This window comes from Hyperolius riggenbachi, chromosome 3, assembly GCF_040937935.1.
Source record: "Hyperolius riggenbachi isolate aHypRig1 chromosome 3, aHypRig1.pri, whole genome shotgun sequence".
NCBI lineage: Eukaryota > Metazoa > Chordata > Amphibia > Anura > Hyperoliidae > Hyperolius > Hyperolius riggenbachi.
This window is the reverse complement of record NC_090648.1, coordinates 107,798,131-107,817,085: the sequence shown is the minus strand read 5'-3', so window position 1 is coordinate 107,817,085 and position 18,955 is coordinate 107,798,131. Positions and strand designations below refer to the sequence as shown.

The window sequence follows — 18,955 nt, the reverse complement described above, 5'->3', positions numbered from 1 at the left end:
AGTTTAAAGTCAAACACATTTTTCAGTAGTAAATATATATTTACACGAATCTGTACATCAGTCCTGAAAGAGGGACAAATAAGGGTGAAGAGGGACAGGGGGATTTAATTTCCATGGCGTAGAGGGACTGTCCCTACTTAAAAAAAAGTAAAGTTGGGAGCTATGCTACTTTGAAACGTCAGCCAGGCATGCGCAGACAGCAGCCTAGTGACAGCCAGCAAGCCTCGCATCCCTCAGCGCTGAGCAGCCAGCTATGCTGACCTATGACGTCACACGCCTCGGCTGAGAAAATCTCAGCGGTCACGTGTCTCGTTTGGTCACGTGCCCCTGGGCTCGCCTCTCGCCCTCTTTACGACTGTCGTGAAGCATAAACTGGATCCCGTAAACGGAAGTGGGTGAGTTGGGCATAATATTTGCCGATCGCTTATTTTCCAGCTGACCGGGGCTGCTTGTGTGCTCACACTGCCTTGGCTGCGTGTGACAGGCGCTGCTGGTGACTGTGACAGTGATGGGGATTTCCTGCTCATAGTGGGGCTGCTGTGTGAGACAGAGGGGCTCAGCTGTGGTCCCGGGATGGCTCACCGTACGGACTGGACCTGCACGTTCTTTACATTTCCGGGGTGGCTTTCTGTTGACTTCCTCACACTCAGCACTGATGGGGATGACAGATGTGGGGGCTGTACAGGGAGGGCCCCTATGGGCTGCTATGGCACCAGTATGCTGGATCTGTTATATTTCAGCCGGGATCCTCCTCAGTTAGCTGAAATCTAAGGAAAACGTATAGGTTTTTTGTGTCTCCTATTATAGTAAGACGCTGGGGGTGTTCACATTGCCAGGGGGAGGAAGCGGGAGAGAGTGGTCAGGTGGCTGCATTTAAAAGTCCACAGATGATGCCAACTTCCTCCCGGTAAATGGTTATGAAAGTGGCCACTGACATTACAATTGTTTGAACGCTCAATCGTCCAATTCAATGGTAATAATGATCATAAATAATCATTCGGGCCCTAAAACAGAAAGCTGCCATCTAATTTGATTAGATTAATGGAATCGATGTGTTCTTTTGGTGTGTGTGTGTGTAAGCAAATAGGGATCAATTCGATTCTGAATTTAGAGCAATCTGTTGCTCTACAAGAAGCTGTATTCCCTTGGACAGAACTAGATCTTTGATCGGAGTCAAATCAGATTCAGATATTGATAACCTAATTACTGATTAGTAAAGATGGCCATACATCTATTGACTCAGCGAACGGAAAATCGGTGTCTCCAAGAGCATGCCTGATAGACTATGCAACCAATTTCAGGCTGAAATTAGCCACGTGTATCGATCGAACAAGCTGCAAGGTGTCCGCCTGTCGTGGTCACAGCGGTAACGGCAAGCAACGAAACTCCCGCCACTGTGCTCGTTAATGGAAAATGCGCAGTATACTTTATCTGTCAGTCTGCTGCTGGGTCTGGACTCTGTCCTCAATCCGTATACACATGCCCCATGTGGTTGACAGAGTAACATGGGCACGTGTGTGACGTCACACGTGCCAATGTATACGCCAGCAACCATGTGAGGTGTGTGTGTGCGTGGATTGCAGACAGAGCTTGGAGCCAGAGGTGGACATGGGGAGGTAAAGTATACCACATTGGTGGGAGGGAGATTTTACATTTATTGAGGTGGTGTTACAAGGCTGATTCCTGATCCAACAGCCTGCAGTGTATGGGCAGCCAACAGATCTCTAATCAGATTCGATCAGAGAGAGAGATTTGTCTCTTGGTCGAATCTGCCCATCCTCATTAGATGTAAGGCTGTGGAGTCGGTGCAAAAATCATCCAACTCCCCAGTTTATGAAACCTCTGACCCAAAATTGCTCTGACTCCTCGACTCCGACACCTTAGACCAATTTTTACAAAGGCTATGGATTTGGTTCAAAAATCATCCAACTCCTCAGTTTATGGAAACCACTGACTCCATGTACCCAAAATTGCTCCAACTCCTCGACTCTGACTCTACAGCCCTGCCTAGATGTATGGTTGTATTCAGTTGTCAGATAGGAGTTCCTTTTTAAAAGACCTGTGACTTTTAAAAGAAGAGAAAGCCACATACTTACCTTGTAGAGGGAAGCCTCTGAATCTTCCCACGTTCTCCTCAAAACCACTGATCCAGAACTGGAAGTTTTGGCCGCACTTCCATTCATGAACTGGCACGGCCGCGCAGAAGCCGCTCAACAGAATAAGCAGAGCTGGATTGGCACGAAGCTACTGTGAAGGCTCTAGGTGTCGTGTGCAGTGCGGCTGCACGTTTTCAGACACGAGCCCAGCCGTGCGCACTCTTCAACAAACTCTTGTAGAGGAGGTTTGAGGGTCAATGAATGAAGGCATTGATGAAGGCAAGCGGAATGACATTGGGGTCCTTTGCATCAATAATGTGTGAATAGAAGCTGCTTATCAATCAAACAAATCTTATTGGCTGTTTGAGGCTCCGCTTCCTTTTCGGAATTTAAATATGAGTCACCCAATGACCAACTGTAGCAGGTTTGAGGCGTCAGCCATTAACAGTTTCAGAATGGCAACAATTTTAAATATTCCCCTTGGAAATAAATAGGTGAATTTTGATTGGCTGTTGTAGCCCCCCCCCCCCTACTTTCTTGAATAATAATCCCAGCCACCCAATGACCAGCTGTGCCAAGTTTGAGAACCCTGCGATTAACAATCCACTAAAGGCTGCAGCTTACATTTTCCCATTTTTAAAATGATTGGCTGAAATTTGATTGGCTGTTTTATGCTCTGCCCTCTTTCCCTTATTTTATTATCTTGGTCACCAAGTGATCATATGTGCCAAGTTTGAGGACTCTGGCTTTATTACTGTGAGAATGTGGCCTTCTAAATGTTCACATCAGCCGGAGAAATCTGATTGGCTATTCATGGTTCTGCCTAAGTGTGCTGGGCGGGGGGGGGGGCGTGACACCCATGAGAACATATCTTCCCAGGCACTAAGGGATCTGTATACTACTTGGAGGATGTTAGTTTCCACTAACACCTTGCATGCAATTTGTTAGGTACTCGTCCCTCCCACTGTCGAAGAAGTCTTTCCTCCATGGGAGGGGACCTAACACTAACTAAATCCTACCTATGCATATGCATAGCCTGGGCGCGCTACCAGTAAATTTAAGAATTGCGCAGAAAAAGTGGAATCAGCGCATCACCAGGCCGCCTCCGAATGGCCTCAGCTCAGAGATGCGCTGAGCCCCCCCAGAGACTACAAACGCACCTTGAACCCAAACAGAGGCTCTGCATATACACCAAAGGAAAACTAACAAGTGGGAGCAGCTGACCAGAATTAAATCAAACATAGCAAAGAAATGAACAGCGCTACTTAAAAACAGATGAATGCTTACCTGCACCTTGGGTTCAAGGTGCGTTTGTAGTCTCTGGGGGGGCTCAGCGCATCTCTGAGCTGAGGCCATTCGGAGGCGGCCTGGTGATGCGCTGATTCCACTTTTTCTGCGCAATTCTTAAATTTACTGGTAGCGCGCCCAGGCTATGCATATGCATAGGTAGGATTTAGTTAGTGTTAGGTCCTCTCCCATGGAGGAAAGACTTCTTCGACAGTGGGAGGGACGAGTACCTAACAAATTGCATGCAAGGTGTTAGTGGAAACTAACATCCTCCAAGTGGTAGACAGGTTGTATGTGTGCTCATTGTGTATTTGTATCCCATGAGTGGGGTCTGCACTTTTTTGCAGGTAAGCATTCATCTGTTTTTAAGTAGCGCTGTTCATTTCTTTGCTATGTTTGATTTAATTCTGGTCAGCTGCTCCCACTTGTTAGTTTTTCTTTGGTGTATATGCAGAGCCTCTGTTTGGGTTCAAGGTGCGTTTGTAGTATCTGGGGGGGCTCAGCGCATCTCTGAGCTGATGCCATTCGGAGGCGGCCTGGTGATGCGTTGATTCCACTTTTTTTCTGCGCAGATCTGTATACTAGGTTTCGTTGAAATTGGTCATTTCGAGTGATGGACAAACACGCGATTATTTATATGCATGCATTATGTGGATGCCAATTGTTTATATTCAAATTTATCAACATTAACAGGTGTTTAATTCAAAAGTAAACCTAAATTACCATTAACCAGAAGTGAACATTAAACCTTATGTAGACTTATAAGTAGAGCCTTGGTTTCATAACAAAACAGCCGTACTGGAACAAGGCAAGCATGTTGGTTGCCAAAATGCCTTTCAAAGATCTGGGAAACAGTTTAATCAGTCATCTGAGTGGATCTACCCCAAGGGATCAGGACCTTGTATTTTAAGCCCAATCTACACCATACGATTCTTTGTGTGATTCGATTACGATTCTATTTACGATCCGATTAAATCCGAAATGTCCGATCGGGATTCAATTCGATTTGCCATTGTTTTGCAATGGCAAATAGAATTGAATCAAATACCGATCGGATATGTCGGATTTAATCGGATCGTAAAAAGAATCATAATCAAATCGCACAAAGAATCGTAACGTGTAGATTGGGCTTTACACAAAGTAATAATTTCCAGAGAGACAATAAATCTTAGTGTCTTATGAAAAGAGCATCATAGAGAAAGGGGGCAGATAGGTAAGTAAAGAAGGAAATCAGAAAGGCTTGAAGGTAGGAAATTACATTTTCTGAGTGGCATCCAACACAGTTGCCAGGACATCCTTGAAAGGTAAAGGGTTGTGTGGTACCCCTGAGGGATCCATAGACAAGGAGAAGACTAGGAAAAAAATCAGACCCCGGGAGCCCCTTCTGGTGTATGTCGCAGTGATGGTTTGTGTCCATGCAAGGTTAGGTTTGGATGATCCAGACAACGGTTTCAAGACCAGCAATCACAGTATAATCGCAAGTGAGGGAATCCCGTCCTCGCTCAGGTTCTTGGGATCTCGTTAGCGTCTGAACTGCAATACATTTAATTACCTAACTCTGTCCTTTTGATGCCTGGTACACACAATGCAATTTTCTGTCAGATTGATGGTCGAAACCATTATTTCCGACAGGTCCAATCTGAATTTTGATTGATTTTCTGATCGATTTTGTATAGAAGGGAATCAGAAAAAAAAAGGATTGGAAATACCTTCAATGTGATGGAAAATTGCATTGTGTGTACCAGGCATTAGAGGTAAGCCATTTTATATTACTCATTGGCATTTCTGGGGCGCCTCCTCCTCTCCAGTTCTAATACTAGTAAGGTAGTATGAGTATTATACAAAGAAGGGTGATCAGAAGCAATTAGTACGCAGTGGTGTCCAGACTTTATCATATTTATGCATAGGCTTCCATTCACAATGGCATGTTCAGTAAAAAATGGTCAGTAAATTACTGCATTCAGTGTTTAGGGCCTCTTTTCCATGAGCAGCTCAGGGTCGGAGAATTCATAATCTCTCAGCTGCTCCCGTCCACCGCCTGGAGCTCGCTAGCGCTCGGCACGGGCGGCAGACAGATTTTGGATTTTTAACTAAAATCACTAAGAGTGTCACTCATGCGGTAATCCGAAAAACTACATTACCATTCATGAAGATTTTATAAACTCATGCAGTATTTTAAATAATGATGGGAACTTCGCCTGCCATTTATGGCAATGAGACCACAGGCGGGTGTGACCAGTAAAGTTTTCATCCTGCTGGACTACACCAGTGGCACCTTGTGTCCGTTTCAGACAAAATTCCCCGTAGCTTGATAATTTCCAATTTAATTTCTTTTTGATCGAGAAAGGGATCGATGAATGGCCCATAACGGAGCATTGCATTGAGCAGTGCAATGTTAGCTGTCTGCTCGGTGCTCCATAGATTTCTGATAAAATCTAGCAGAAACCGTTCAAAATACACTTGCCATGTAGGGGGATCACATCTCTGATTGAAAGTGTGTGCCAAGCTTTAGGTAACTTCTCAGGTTAGATTAGGATTTTCCCATACCTGCTGACAGCTGATTCGGAGCACATTCATTTTCAAATGGAGTTGAGTCAACTGCATATTTTAAAGATTGTGGTTTCGCTAATGGCTGCATTTTCCCATCTCTGCCTACAGATCGTGCCATTTATGGCAATGAGACCGCAGGCGGGTGTGACCAGTAAAGTGTTCATCCAGCGGGACTACACCAATGGCACATTGTGTCAGTTCCAGACAAAGTTCCCATCTGAGCTGGAGACCCGGGTATGTATATGAGCAGTTGTGTGTCAGCTCTTGCTGTTGCTCCCTATTAGCATACAATTTGCCTTTTAAGGCTAGGTTTAAGCCCCATCTACACCATGCAATTTTTTGTTCGATTCAATCCGACATGTCTGATCGGGATTCGATTCAATTTGCCATTGCAAAACAACAGCAAATTGAATCGAATCCTGATCGGACATGTCGGATTTAATCGAATCGATGAATCGAATCGCACAAAAAGTTGTATAGTGTAGATGGGCCTTTACACTACTAGTCTTCAGATTGATCTGTTTTCTACAATGGACCAGCAAACGTCGACAGATCCTGTGTGATCCATTCACACGTCAGTTGTGTCCATGTCTGTTGCAGTAACGGAATGCAAAGTCCAAACCGTGCACCACGTTTGTGGACAATGGACGGAATGTGGGCGTGTCATAGATAGCAATACTATCTATGACATGTCCATTACAACGGTCACAAATGGCGTGAGAAGAAATGGGACGGTACAGTGGATCGTACATTGGACCTGCTGTGACCGTCCACCACACAAACTTCAGCAAGTGTGAGCCCAGGCTCAGTGAGGAGCTGTGTTACGTTCCCTGTAAAATGGGAACGCGACATTGAGAAGTCATACAGTCAATGAGAAGCATGCTTCACTGCCACTGGTAAAATGTTCGTTCTGCTGTAACGCACAGCGTGCACCACATTGGGTTACCGAAGGCTGATAGATCGGGCTGCACCAGAAGCACTCTGAACGCCGCACAGACTTACTATTGCAGTGCTTTACTGCACATTAAATTGTCTGTTACATTGCACTGCAAGACCTCAATGTGAACATTTTAACACTCTTACAATTCAGTTCCAGGTTTAAAAAATAATTTCTGCATCCTTTCTTCTGGTTACCCCAGGGATCTTATAGGAGGATTAAATGAAATGCTGTATATACTCGCATATAAGCCAACCCGCAGATAAGCCGAGGTACCCACTTTTCCCTCAGAAACCAGGAAAAAGTGATTGACTTGTGTATAAGCCCCTTCCCCAGTATAGCCCCCTCTACAGTAGCCAGATGTTCCCCCAGTATAAGTCCTCCTCTCTCACCATACGCAGATGTGCCCCAAGGATGATACAGCTTTGTCTCAAGATGCCACTCGTCATAGATATGAGACACAGCGATTGTCATACAAGAAGTATCTCTGATCATTGCACTTCTTGCACACTCCACTCTATAAGCCAGGGGACACAGGTAGCCTTAAGCAGCGCACTCTGCACATCAGTGAGCCTGCTGGCAAGAGCAGGATTACTAGTGGATGATCCATACTCCTCTGCCAGCAACATTTTTTTGCTCCACTGACTCGCATATAAGCCGAGAGGGTAACTTTTCAGGACATTTTTTGTGCTGAAAAATTAGGTTTATACGTGAGTATATAAGGTAATTCTAAATACGATGGCTGGGACATCATCCTTCACCCCATGTTTACTGGAGGTGGTAGTCCCTTTAAGGACCTTGGGCTTTTTTCAGTTTTTTACTTCCTAATCACTGTGATTGGCTCACAGTGATCAGGTGGCCAGGAGCCAATGAAAACTGCTCCTGATTAATGCTCAGAACTCCTCTGTCTTTAGAAGCAGAGATCTGTGCTGGCGTTGACATGAGTCTCATGCTCAGTAGCCACTAGCATTAAAACTATGCCACATCAGGATTAGGCAGCCACAAGTGCGGCATAGTTTTAACTATCGGTGGTTCCAAGCCAGTTAATTTGAGACATAATAATTTGGATTTATTGCTCATTCACACTGAAAGCATCACCTGGAACCACTGCTGTTCAAGTTCCCTATTGAGGCCAGTGTGTATTCACACCAGTGCTATATGACACACCAAAAAAACAAACCAAAGTACGAAGTCTGTATCTTGCTGTAAGGATGGTATTGGGGGGTAGCATTCCCACTATACTACAGAACATAGCAGTTCTGGTAAATCAGACATTCAGGGACGTACTGAACAAGTCAGCACTAGCCTGGTCCCCTACTTTAAATTAAGCCACTTGCTAAGCTTTAAAGAGGAGCTGTCAGCCATACTACCTCAGAAATAAAAAAAAAACATACAGTATATAAGTAAATACTTGCTCTACTTGCGTAACATATGTATTGCACTGTCCACGTTTTGATTTTAGTGACTTTTCTACAGTAAAAAAAAGAGAATCCTTCTCAGCATTTCCCATATTAACTGTGGCTGTTTTGAAGCCAATCCATGTCATTTCCTCCCTTACTCTCCTCTGCCTGATTTGCCCGCCCTTCCCTATAAAGTGCCTTGTCTCAGCATGATATTGGCCAATCGGAGAGGAACAGAGGTGTGGGAGGGGAAAACGGGAGGGAAAGAGGCTTCAGCCAATCAGGCTGCATTAGTTAATTCTGCAGGGAAGTAGAGAAGTATTAAAGGACAACCCAGCATGCTCTGCAACTTCTTTTTTGTGTACCAAATAAGAGTCGAGTAAATTGGGGAATGATCATTTATCAACAAGAAAGGTAATCGTGATTTTATCTTTTGGATTGCCTGGTTAGCATCCTCATTACTTATTTACCAGATAAAAATAAAGAATTGATTTTTTTTTTTTTATTTTATGCCACAGTTACACTTTAAAGGGAAGGTCCAAGCAAAAAAAAAAAATGAGTTTCACTTACCTGGGGCTTCTACCAGCCCCATGTAGCCATCCTGTGCCATCGTAGTCACTCACTGCTGCTCCAGTCCCCCGCTGGCAGCTTTCTGACCTCGGAGGTCAGGGCCGAATTGCGTACATTTTTACGCATTCTCGCTAGTGCAGGAACATTAACATATACATTTTTACGCGTTAGTGGTGCAACGCATACATTTTTGTTCCTGCACTAGCTGGAATGCGTAAAAATGTATGCAATGCGGCCCTGACCTCCGAGGTCAGAAAGCTGCCAGCGGGGGACTGGAGCAGCAGTGAGTGACTACGAGGGCACAGGATGGCTACATGGGGCTGGTAGAAGCCCCAGGTAAGTGAAACTCATTTTTTTTTTTGCTTGGACCTTCCCTTTAAAGAGCTTCTTTGTGCATTGCTGGTATAGTTGCAGCTCTGTTTTAGAAGCTATGTTTGCCTTCTACAGAGATTTATGAAGATTTTAAAAATGTCTGACACTAATATTCCTGGCAGCGATGTGGACATTCAGTTTTGTGTGTGGGTGATATGGACAGGAATGTAGTTTCCACATTTTATGCACGGCATATCATCTGTCAGGTAAGCGCGTTCATTTGCAGTCAGGCCTCGGCCACTGTGCTCAGGATGGGATTTGCAAGGTTTATTTTTTCCTCGAATGTTGCAGAACTGTGTATTTAGTTTGGAGCTTTTGGAAGGTTGGCCTGCGCTTTATCTTCATTGTATCTCGTGAAAGGATTGCGCTGACACAGCGTTCCTCACAGAGTCTCTATTCACTGTTGCGCTGATTGTTATGACCTGATCGTTTGCGTCTGGACTATATTTTGTTCTTCTGCACAAATGGGATGGTTGTAATGGGACAGTGATCACTGGTGATGGTAGATCTACCTTTTCCACTTTCCTTATAAACCGATTGGGAAGGGTTGAATCCTTTCCCCTGACTCCTCTAGCAAATGAATTTGACCTACGGTGATGTTGAGAGATGAGGTTTGATCATTGGTGAGTCATTTTCCAAGGTTTGGGAAATTCTTTTTGCAATATTCAGGGCTCTTTATGTAAATTAAAGAAAAACACAGAATCCATGCTCCTCCCCTCGAGCTAGAACATTTAAATATGTAATGGAGAGGTGCTATAGGGGGCGCGGCAAACAAAACTGCAAAGTCAGTTAATTACTATTCCCCCTCCAGGTCAGAGTGGATGGCGGTGAATGATGTAATTCGGCTTCCAGCTATTGGTGGCGCCTGAATTACAGTGTTTTAAAAGCAACTTCAGCTCCTCCGAAGTTACTCACTGTGTGCCGCTATAGCCGTAATTCCCATTACAGTCTATGGTGGCGCCGGCTGCGTCCAAATCTCCTGCGCTGTTATTACAGCACTCGGTCATAAGTAGTGAAAAAGATATTGCTGATGAGAGCCACCGTCGGAGCATCACAACCAGTAGTCCTGTGAGGATCCTGTAGTGACTGGGGCCCGTCCCCCTCCCTGCTGAGTAACATACATTTAACAGTTTTTCCAAGCTCCTGCAGTGTGCACTGAACAGGAAAAGCAGCTACAGAGTTCAGGAATTCCACACTGAGGTATTCAGTCACGGAGCTGAATTCCTCTGTTATCAGCTCATTAATTCATATGATGAATATATGATTAATTCAAATGATCTCATAGAAGATAACTCAGGAGAAAAAGTTATTGCATATTGGGCCCCAGTCTTTAAACTGTCTACTCCTCTGTCTATCCTTCTGTTCCTCTTGATATCTCCCTCTAAAAGAATTCCATTAGTGTAACCCTAATTATTAAAAGTATTTATTTAGCATAGTATTAGTCTAATGTCCTACCATATTATTATTATTATTATTATTATGTATATAGCACTGACATCTTCTGCACCACTCTACACTGTAAAGTCTACAGAGTACATAGTCATGTCACTGTCCTCAGAGGAGCTCACAATCAAATCCTACCATTGACATCATGTTTATTTTATGGGGAAACACTGCTTTTTTTGGGGGGGGGCAGTCCCTCTGAGGAAGCCCCGTAAGTTTGGTATGGGGCCCAAAAATGTCTGAAACCAGGGCTGTGGAGTAGGATTCAGAGTCGAGGAGTCGGAGCAATTTGGGGTACCTGAAGTTGGAGTAGTTGCTTCATAAACCTGAGGAGTCTGAGTCGGGAGTTGGAGTCGGATGATTTTTGTACCAAATCCACAGCCCTGGTAAGTATTAGACTAAGGAGTCGGAGTCAAGGAGTCCGAGTCTGAGCCATTTTGGGTACTTGGAGTCTGAGTCTCTGGTTTCATAAACTGAGGAGTTGGATGATTTTTGTACCGACTCCACAGCTGCTTAGCTAAAATGTCAAAACTGAACACAGGTGTAAGTGCGGAGTAGTTAAACAAATTACAGCTCAAATAAATTAATACTTTATGTACTGTACTATACATATTACAATGATATATACGATTATTATGTGGAGTGGTAGAGGGGAAAAAACAGATCCGGGATCCCAATCTGGTGCAATATTGTTAGTAGATCGAGGTATAACGATAAATGATAGTGTTTATACTCACAAAGTTGGCTTGAAAAAGGATGCAACCACTCGTGTTCGTAGGTAGGGAATAGACCGTCCCCACTCGGCCTCTAGTTCCTGGAAGGTCGCTGCTCAAAAAAGGTGATTGGAAAGTCGAGACAACTAAACCAACTCTCCCATAGTACAAAGGGGTATCAACTTAACTTCGGAGTAAGTAGGAGGCGCCCGTGAAGGAATCTGTATATATAATCTATAGCTCTATATGGTAGTGTCCAACAATAATATAAATATTAGGTTGTCCTACCTTATAGGTGTCCCGTTAGGGATAAAGGCAAGTAGAAGCTAGAATAGTAAAAGTCACATTTATTTGTGCACTAGACAACGCGTTTCACGGCCACAGCCGCTTCTTCGGGTCAATAAAAGTGCCTGTGTTTTAGTAGTCAAAGTATCCAGGCGCCCGATTTTTAGTCTGCATACTAGATCGGCTGGTTATCGCAATAGTGACTAGGGATGGGCAATGAGATGCAAATAATTCTGAGTTGATCTAGGACATTGCTAATTTATGCAATTTAAAAAGGGACCACTCAAGTCTCACCAAGGAGGAATTAAATTGGGCCATCTTCCAGCTGTAAAGATTTGCATACAGATGCACAAACCTGCATCAACTCAGAATTAATTGCATTTTATTGAACTTCCTTTAACTCAGTTAAGCACCTGGCATTATCCTTACAGCAGATGTATTAATATATATGTTACGGCCAGAACTCTATCTATCCACTTCGGGTTGCAGCCAGTATGCAAAGTGGCTGGGCTACTGCAGCCAATGTCAGAAACAATTTGCCTTCAGTGGGATAGTGTAGTGGTTAAGGGCAGGAGACCAGGGTTTGAGTTTCTGCTCTTCCTGTTCAGTAAGCCAGCCCCTATTCACTGAGGAGACCTTGGGCAAGACTCCCTAACACTGTAACTGCCTATAGAGTGTCTTAGTGGCTGCAGCTCTGGTGCTTTGAGTCTGCCAGGAGAAAGGCACAATATAAATGTTATTTGACTTGTCTTGTGTCTGTCTGCTTTTGGGTTTTGTTTTTTCTTTCTTTTTTGATTGCATCACTGAGATATTGAAAGATGTCTTTTATGTAATTCTGCCTCCTCACCATTTGTGCTATTGCGTGATTTGTAGTAGGCCTGGCCGTTCAGACTGAGGTAGACAGCGGTAGTCAGCTGTAATCTGAGGTCTGGGCAGAGCTCTGTGTTGCTCTGTATTGGTGGTGTTAGCAGACATGATTCAGGAAGCGGGAAAGAGGTAATCCATCATGTATCTGAGCTTCCACCATTCAGTCTCTGTTGTTTCTCCACATTCCTCCTCCTCTGCTGCCTAAGGGCTTCTCTATATCACATGTATAAAACTAATATTTTTCTCTACAAAAACCAGGTCCGATTTGATTTTGTTGGCTCGGCTTTAAGCTGGAAATGAAATGGCCGAGCCCCCATGTTCTGCAGGTCAGCTCTCTCCAGCCCAGTCCTATCTCTGCTGTGTGTCCCGCCACCCAGAGCGCAGTGTCCTGTGACTGCGGGGGAGTGTTTATCCATGGATGTATAGACTGAATATAGCCCATCTCCATACATAGAAGTTCAGCACGGGGTGAGGGCTGGATCTGCAAATCCTACAGGGTAATGGCCACAACCAAATGTAAATGGTGGAGAGTGGATAGCTGGAAATCTCCACCTGCAATCCTTAAACATGGGAGGGACACTCACAGAGCAGCAGACTGAGACCATTGTAGTTTAATACTGTATTTCCCTGAAAATAATTATTTTTTTACATGGAAAGAGGTGCTAGGGCTTATTTTCATGGGATTTCATCTGAGTACACAAGTTCCTGTGCTGTATGTCCTCCTGCCTTCCCCACTGTGCCACCTCTTCCTCTGCTGGATTCACCTCTTGCGTGCCCCTGTGTCTACCTTTAGTGTCCTCTATCCCCATGTCCTCCTGGTGTCCCCTGCATCCTTCTATGTCCCCGTGCATTCTTCTCTTACCCCCAGCTCCATGCTTCGCTGTCCCTCTGCATCATCTTTCCCCCAGACTCCATGCTGCTGTGTGCCTGAGTTTCAGGCTATGGGGACTACTCACTGAGTAGCAGTGATTGGTCCAGTGACAGAGCCTTGGTCCTGCCCATGAGACCATGAGCTCCAGTAATAACACAAGTTGCCATTCTTTTTCCCCTTTCTGCTAGGGCTTACTTTCGGTGTAGGGCTTATATTTCGAGCATGCTCAAAATTCCTGCTAGGGCTTACTTTTGGGGATATCTTAATTTTGTGGAAAGAGGGTGTACTTATATTAGGACACTTTTTTTTATAGTGGGATTTGATTTTCCCTTATAGCCAGTAACATCAGCAAAACACATCTTCAGGGGATATATGCCGCATATTCTGTGTATGTGTAAACCACTTTTAGATTACTTAAATAGGAACTGTAATGACACTCAGAAGGGTGCAATAAATTATCTAGGATAGCCACTTTTATGGTAATTTTCCTGGTTTCAGCATCAGAAATACTTGCTATATCTATATGTTGCTGTATATTGGTGTGTAGAGATGGCCCGAATGGTTCCCCGGCGAACGGTTCCCGGCCATAGAAGGCACGTCCCATCAACTCCCAAGATTGTCAGGACGTGCTTGACTATTTAAAACAGAACACCTCATCTTCCGCAGCAACCAGCGCTACAACAAGCACCACATCCGCTGCATTGGACACTTCTCAGGAGTTCTTTGGTGGGGAAATCACTGATGCACAGCCATTATTGTTACAATAAGATGAATTTAAAATCACAAACACTGGTCCACATGACAGCCCAGGGGCCCCAGGTCTCTGTCACTCACTGGGGCCCCCAAACCACCATGCGACACCTAGAGGGAAGTGTGGGCAAGCCCTGGACCTCTCACCTCCAGGAAACTCACCCCACCACCTCTGAACTGAATGCCAACTGCAAACAAACACAATTGCTAACTTCCAGCTAGAGCAATATCCTGCCTCTATCTGGCCAGCAGACGCCAGTCAGCCAATCAGGTGCACTGTCATACACCCTTTGCCTGCTGTACCAAATCTAGCAGGAATTACATAAATTAGCATTCAGGTGGAAGGCTAAGATGAAGGCACTAAGCAAGTTACACCACCTCATATGTCTGAGTTAGGCGACACTATGGACGTAATGTGTGAGAAAGAGAAGGATGATGAAGTACCTGCTGTTGGTGCAGTTTGAGGTGTCTGAGGCAAGCGAAGCTGGGGAGGATGATTATGATGACGATGATACGGATGCCACGTGGGATCATGAGACAAGTTGACCAAGGGGACATTTCAGAGGGGGAGTCAGAGAGGAGTAGGAGGAGACAAGTTGCTGAAAGAAGCCAGGGGGAGCTCGTCCTCAGAAATAGCTGGTGGCAGTGTCCGGTGCCATGTATCGCCACCTATGGACAGCCAGCCAACATGCCCTTCAACGTCAGCTGCTGATGCCACCATAGTGCCATCACCCCAGAGGGGCTTGGCGGTTTGGAAATGTTTTAATGTGTCTACCTCAGATCAGAGCAATGCCATCTGTTCTCTCTGCCTCCAAAAATTGAGCCGGGGAAAGGCCAACACCCATGTAGGGACAACTGCCTTACGAAGGCACATGCAGAAAAGGTACAAACTGCAATGGGAAGAGCACCTGAGCAAAAGCAACACACAAAAGAAAAGCCACCCTCCTTCTCCTCTTCCTTCAGGTGCAGCATCTTTAGCCTCTTTCTCCCTTGCACCTTCACAGCCACCCTCCTCCACTCCGCCTCTGACCTTGAGCGGTTCCTGCTCCTCTGCCCACAGCAGCCAGGTGTCTGTGAAGGAAATCTTTGAGCGGAAGAAGCCAATTTCTGCCAGTCACCCCCTTGCCCGGCATCTGACAGCTGGCTTGGCGGAACTGTTAGCTCGCCAGCTGTTACCATACCAGCTGGTGGACTGAGGCCTTCCGAAAATTTGTGGCCATTGGGACACTGCAGTGGAAGATACCAGGCCACAATTATTTCTCTAAAAAGGCAATACCCAAACTGTACCGTGAAGTTGAGAGGCAAGTGGTGTCATTTCTGGCACACAGCGTTGGGTCAAGGGTCCATCTGACCACGGATGCCTGGTCTGCTAAGCACGGTCAGGGCAGGTACATTACACAGCCCATTGGGTCACCCTGGTGACCGCTGCTAAGCAGGGAGTACATGGCTGTGCAGTGGACCTAGTACCACCTCCACGGCTTGCAGGCAGGCCCGCTGCCACCTCCTCTCCTACTCCTTCTGCTACATCCTCTTCGCTGTCGTCGTCATCCTCCTCCTCCTTGGCTGAGTGGCAGTTCAACACTACTGGTGCTGCGATCTCCTCTCCAGCTACACAGCCCCAGCTCCCCAGGGCCTATGCAGCATGCCAGGTACGATGGTGTCACACCATCTTAGACATGTTTTGCCTCAAAGCGGAGAGTCACACTGGAGCAGCTCTCCAGGCTGCTCTTAACAAACAGGTGGATCAGTGGCTGACCCCGCACCAGCTGGAGATCGGCAACCTGGTGTGTGACAATGGCAGCAATCTCATTTCCGCTTTGAATTTGGGAAAGCTGACACATGTACCCTGCATGGCACATGTGCTGAATCTAGTCATTCAAAGATTTGTGTCAAAGTGCCCTGGCTCAGAGGACGTCCTGAAGCAGGCCAGGAAGGTGTGTGGGCATTTCAGGCGGTCTTACACGGCCATGGCACACTTTGCCGATATTAAGCAGAGAAACAAGTTGCCGGTGAGACGCCTGATTTGCGATAGCCTGACTCACTGGAACTTGACCTTCCTTATGTTCTCTCGCCTGCTAGAACAGGAGAAAGCTGTCACCCAGTACCTCTACAACTGCAGTAGGACACACTCTGGGGAGATGGGGATGTTCTGGCCCAACAACAGGACACTCATGCGAAATGCATGCAGGCTCATGTGGCCATTTGAGGAGGTGACCCAACCTGGTGAGTTGCAGTGAAGGCACCATCAGCGACTTAATCCCGTACGCTTTCTTTCTGGAGTGTGCTGTGCGTAGAGTGCTGGATGAAGCTGTGGAGGAGCGTGAAGAGGAACAGTTACAGGAGGAAGCGTTGTGGGATCAATTGTCATCAGAACCAGATGTTTCCTCAACACCTGCGGTAGCACAGAGGTGGGAGGAGGAGGAGGAGGAAGAGGAGTCAGACTCGGGTGATGAGGAAGGTGTTTCTTTGGAGGAGGCGGCCCCAGAAGAACCGCAGCAAGCGTCGCAGGGGGCTTGTGCTGCTTAACGTTCCCGTGGTATTGTTCGTGGTTGGGGGAGGAGGATGACTTACCTGACATCACTGAGGAAGAGCAAGAGGAGATGGATAGTACGTCTGGATCCAACTTTGTGCAGATGGCGTCTTTTATGCTGTCCAGCCTGTTGAGGGACTCCCGTTTAAAAAAAAAACTCAAGGGGAATGAGCTGTACTGGGTGGCCATGCTACTAGAACCTCGGTATAGGCACAAAGTGGCGGAGATGTTTCCAAATCGCATGAAGGCAGAAAGGATGCAGCACTTTGCTTTACAATGCGTTTACGGGTGAAGTCACAGCACAACGCAATAAAGGTACCACTGCCAGTAATCCTCCCATGTCCATGCAGGCAAGGACAGGACGCCCCAGCGATCTCATGGTGATGTCGGGCATGCGTACATTCTTTAGTCCAACGCCTCGCCTTAGCCCTTCCGGATCCACACTCCACCAACGCCTCGACTGGCAGGTAGCCGACTACTTGGCCTTAAGTGTGGATGTAGACACTGTGAGCAGTGATGAACCCTTGGACTACTGGGTGCGCAGGCTTGACCTGTGGCCAGAGCTGTCCCAATTTGCCATCCAACTTCTGTCTTGCCCTGCCTCAAGCGTCCTGTCAGAAAGGACCTTCAGCGCTGCTGGAGGCATTGTCACTGAGAAGAGAAGTCGCCTAAGTCACAAGTGTTCAGTACCTGACCTTTATCAAAATGAATGAGGCATAGATCCCGGAGGGCTACTGCCCGCCCGAAGACTAAGTCGCTCCCCACACAGCACCTCTGCCCGCAGGTCGCTTGACTACCTTTTCCGCCACCACCAACAGGGTTCAGGACTCCGGGTGGATTCCTGAATTTATACTACTTTTTCTGGTGCGTGTATATGCCTAAATTCAATATTCAAAAGACGGGGATTTTTTTTTGAATTTTGGCGTATTGTATATTTAGGGGTCGAACCGCACTACTTTTTATCTTGTCAGTATGCGTGTACATGCCTGCCTAATTTTTCTGGCTGCACTTCAGCTGCAACAACAAAACAAAAGGCATGTACATGTGCCAATTCCCCTTCGTGATCATTACCTTGCCGCGGTGAAGGGGCTTGCGTATCAGAATGAAGCAATGACCGCCAGCTATATGAGTGTCACACCAAAGATAAGGTCGTTGCTTCATTGTGGACAGACCAAATGTGATCAGCTGGACAGTCACTGTTGTTCTATCATTGAGCTACCACAGCCCGGCGACCATATGGGCTTGAAAACCGCCATGGCCTGCACTCTCACCATGGTGCACACCAGTCCAGCATGGCCGTCACTACACAAACCGCTGTTTGCGGTGCGTTACACAGTGAGTTTGGTGTGTCAGTGTGAAGCAGTACTCTAATTACACTCCCTGATTAATGTATACACATGCAAGATGTTTTAAAGCACTTTAGGCCTGCAATTTAGCATTCAATGTGATTTCTGCCCTTTAAAACGCTGCTTTGCATCAAATCCAGATTTTTTTCCCCGGGACTTTTGGCATCTATTCCACTTATCCATGCCCCCCTCCAGGTGTTAGACTCCTTGAAACATCTTTTCCATCACTTTTGTGTCCAGCATAAGTGTCTCTAGTTTTCAAAGTTCGCCTCCCCATTGAAGTCTATTGCGGTTCGCGAACCGAACTTTTGCGGAAGCTAATAGCCGCAATAACAGCATAGGGGGCGATTATTATGGCTGCGAACGCGAAGAATCACTCGCGTTCCCATGCCTGTCGGCCGGTTACGGCCAAACCGGAAGTGTTCGCCGGCGGGTGCAGAAGCATCGGAGCGGGGCTGTAAAGGCACCGATCGGCTGCAGGGGGCTGAGGGAAGCCCCAGGTAAGTAAATCTTTTTTTTTTTTTTTTTTTATTTTTTTTTTATTTTTATCGACTTAAAGGAAAGGTTCAGGGACGCTGTGAAAAAAACAAAAATCCAAATCCACTTACCTGGGGCTTCCTCCAGCCCGTGGCAGGCAGGAGGTGCCCTCGTCGCGGCTCCGCAGGCTCCCGGTCTCCTCCGGTGGCGTGCCCTACCTGGCCAGGCCGGCTGCCAGGTCGGGCTCTTCTGCGCTCCAATGTGCGGCTCACTGGTGCGCGCTGACGTCATCGGACGTCCTCCGGGCTGTTCTGCGCAGGCTCAGTAGTTCTGAGCCTGCGCAGTACAGCCCGGAGGACGTCCGATGACGTCAGCGCGCCGGCGTGGAACGCACAATGGAGCGCAGAAGAGGCCCGACCTGGCCGCCGGCCTGGCCAGGTCGGGTCGGCCACCGGAGACCA

General features: G+C 46.4%; 1 protein-coding gene across 1 annotated transcript in view; it reads left to right on the top strand.

The window, feature by feature from the left end:
* Positions 1–290: 290 nt before the first annotated feature.
* The window catches only part of GOLGA7 (golgin A7), a 30,983-nt gene continuing 12,318 nt past the window's right edge, over positions 291–18,955 (top strand). Inside the window, exons 1-2 of the mRNA XM_068274737.1 lie at positions 291–395; positions 6,042–6,167. Coding sequence (XP_068130838.1) covers positions 6,054–6,167 — 114 coding nt within the window. The 5' untranslated portion in view covers positions 291–395; positions 6,042–6,053. The remainder of the gene's footprint in view (positions 396–6,041; positions 6,168–18,955) is intronic.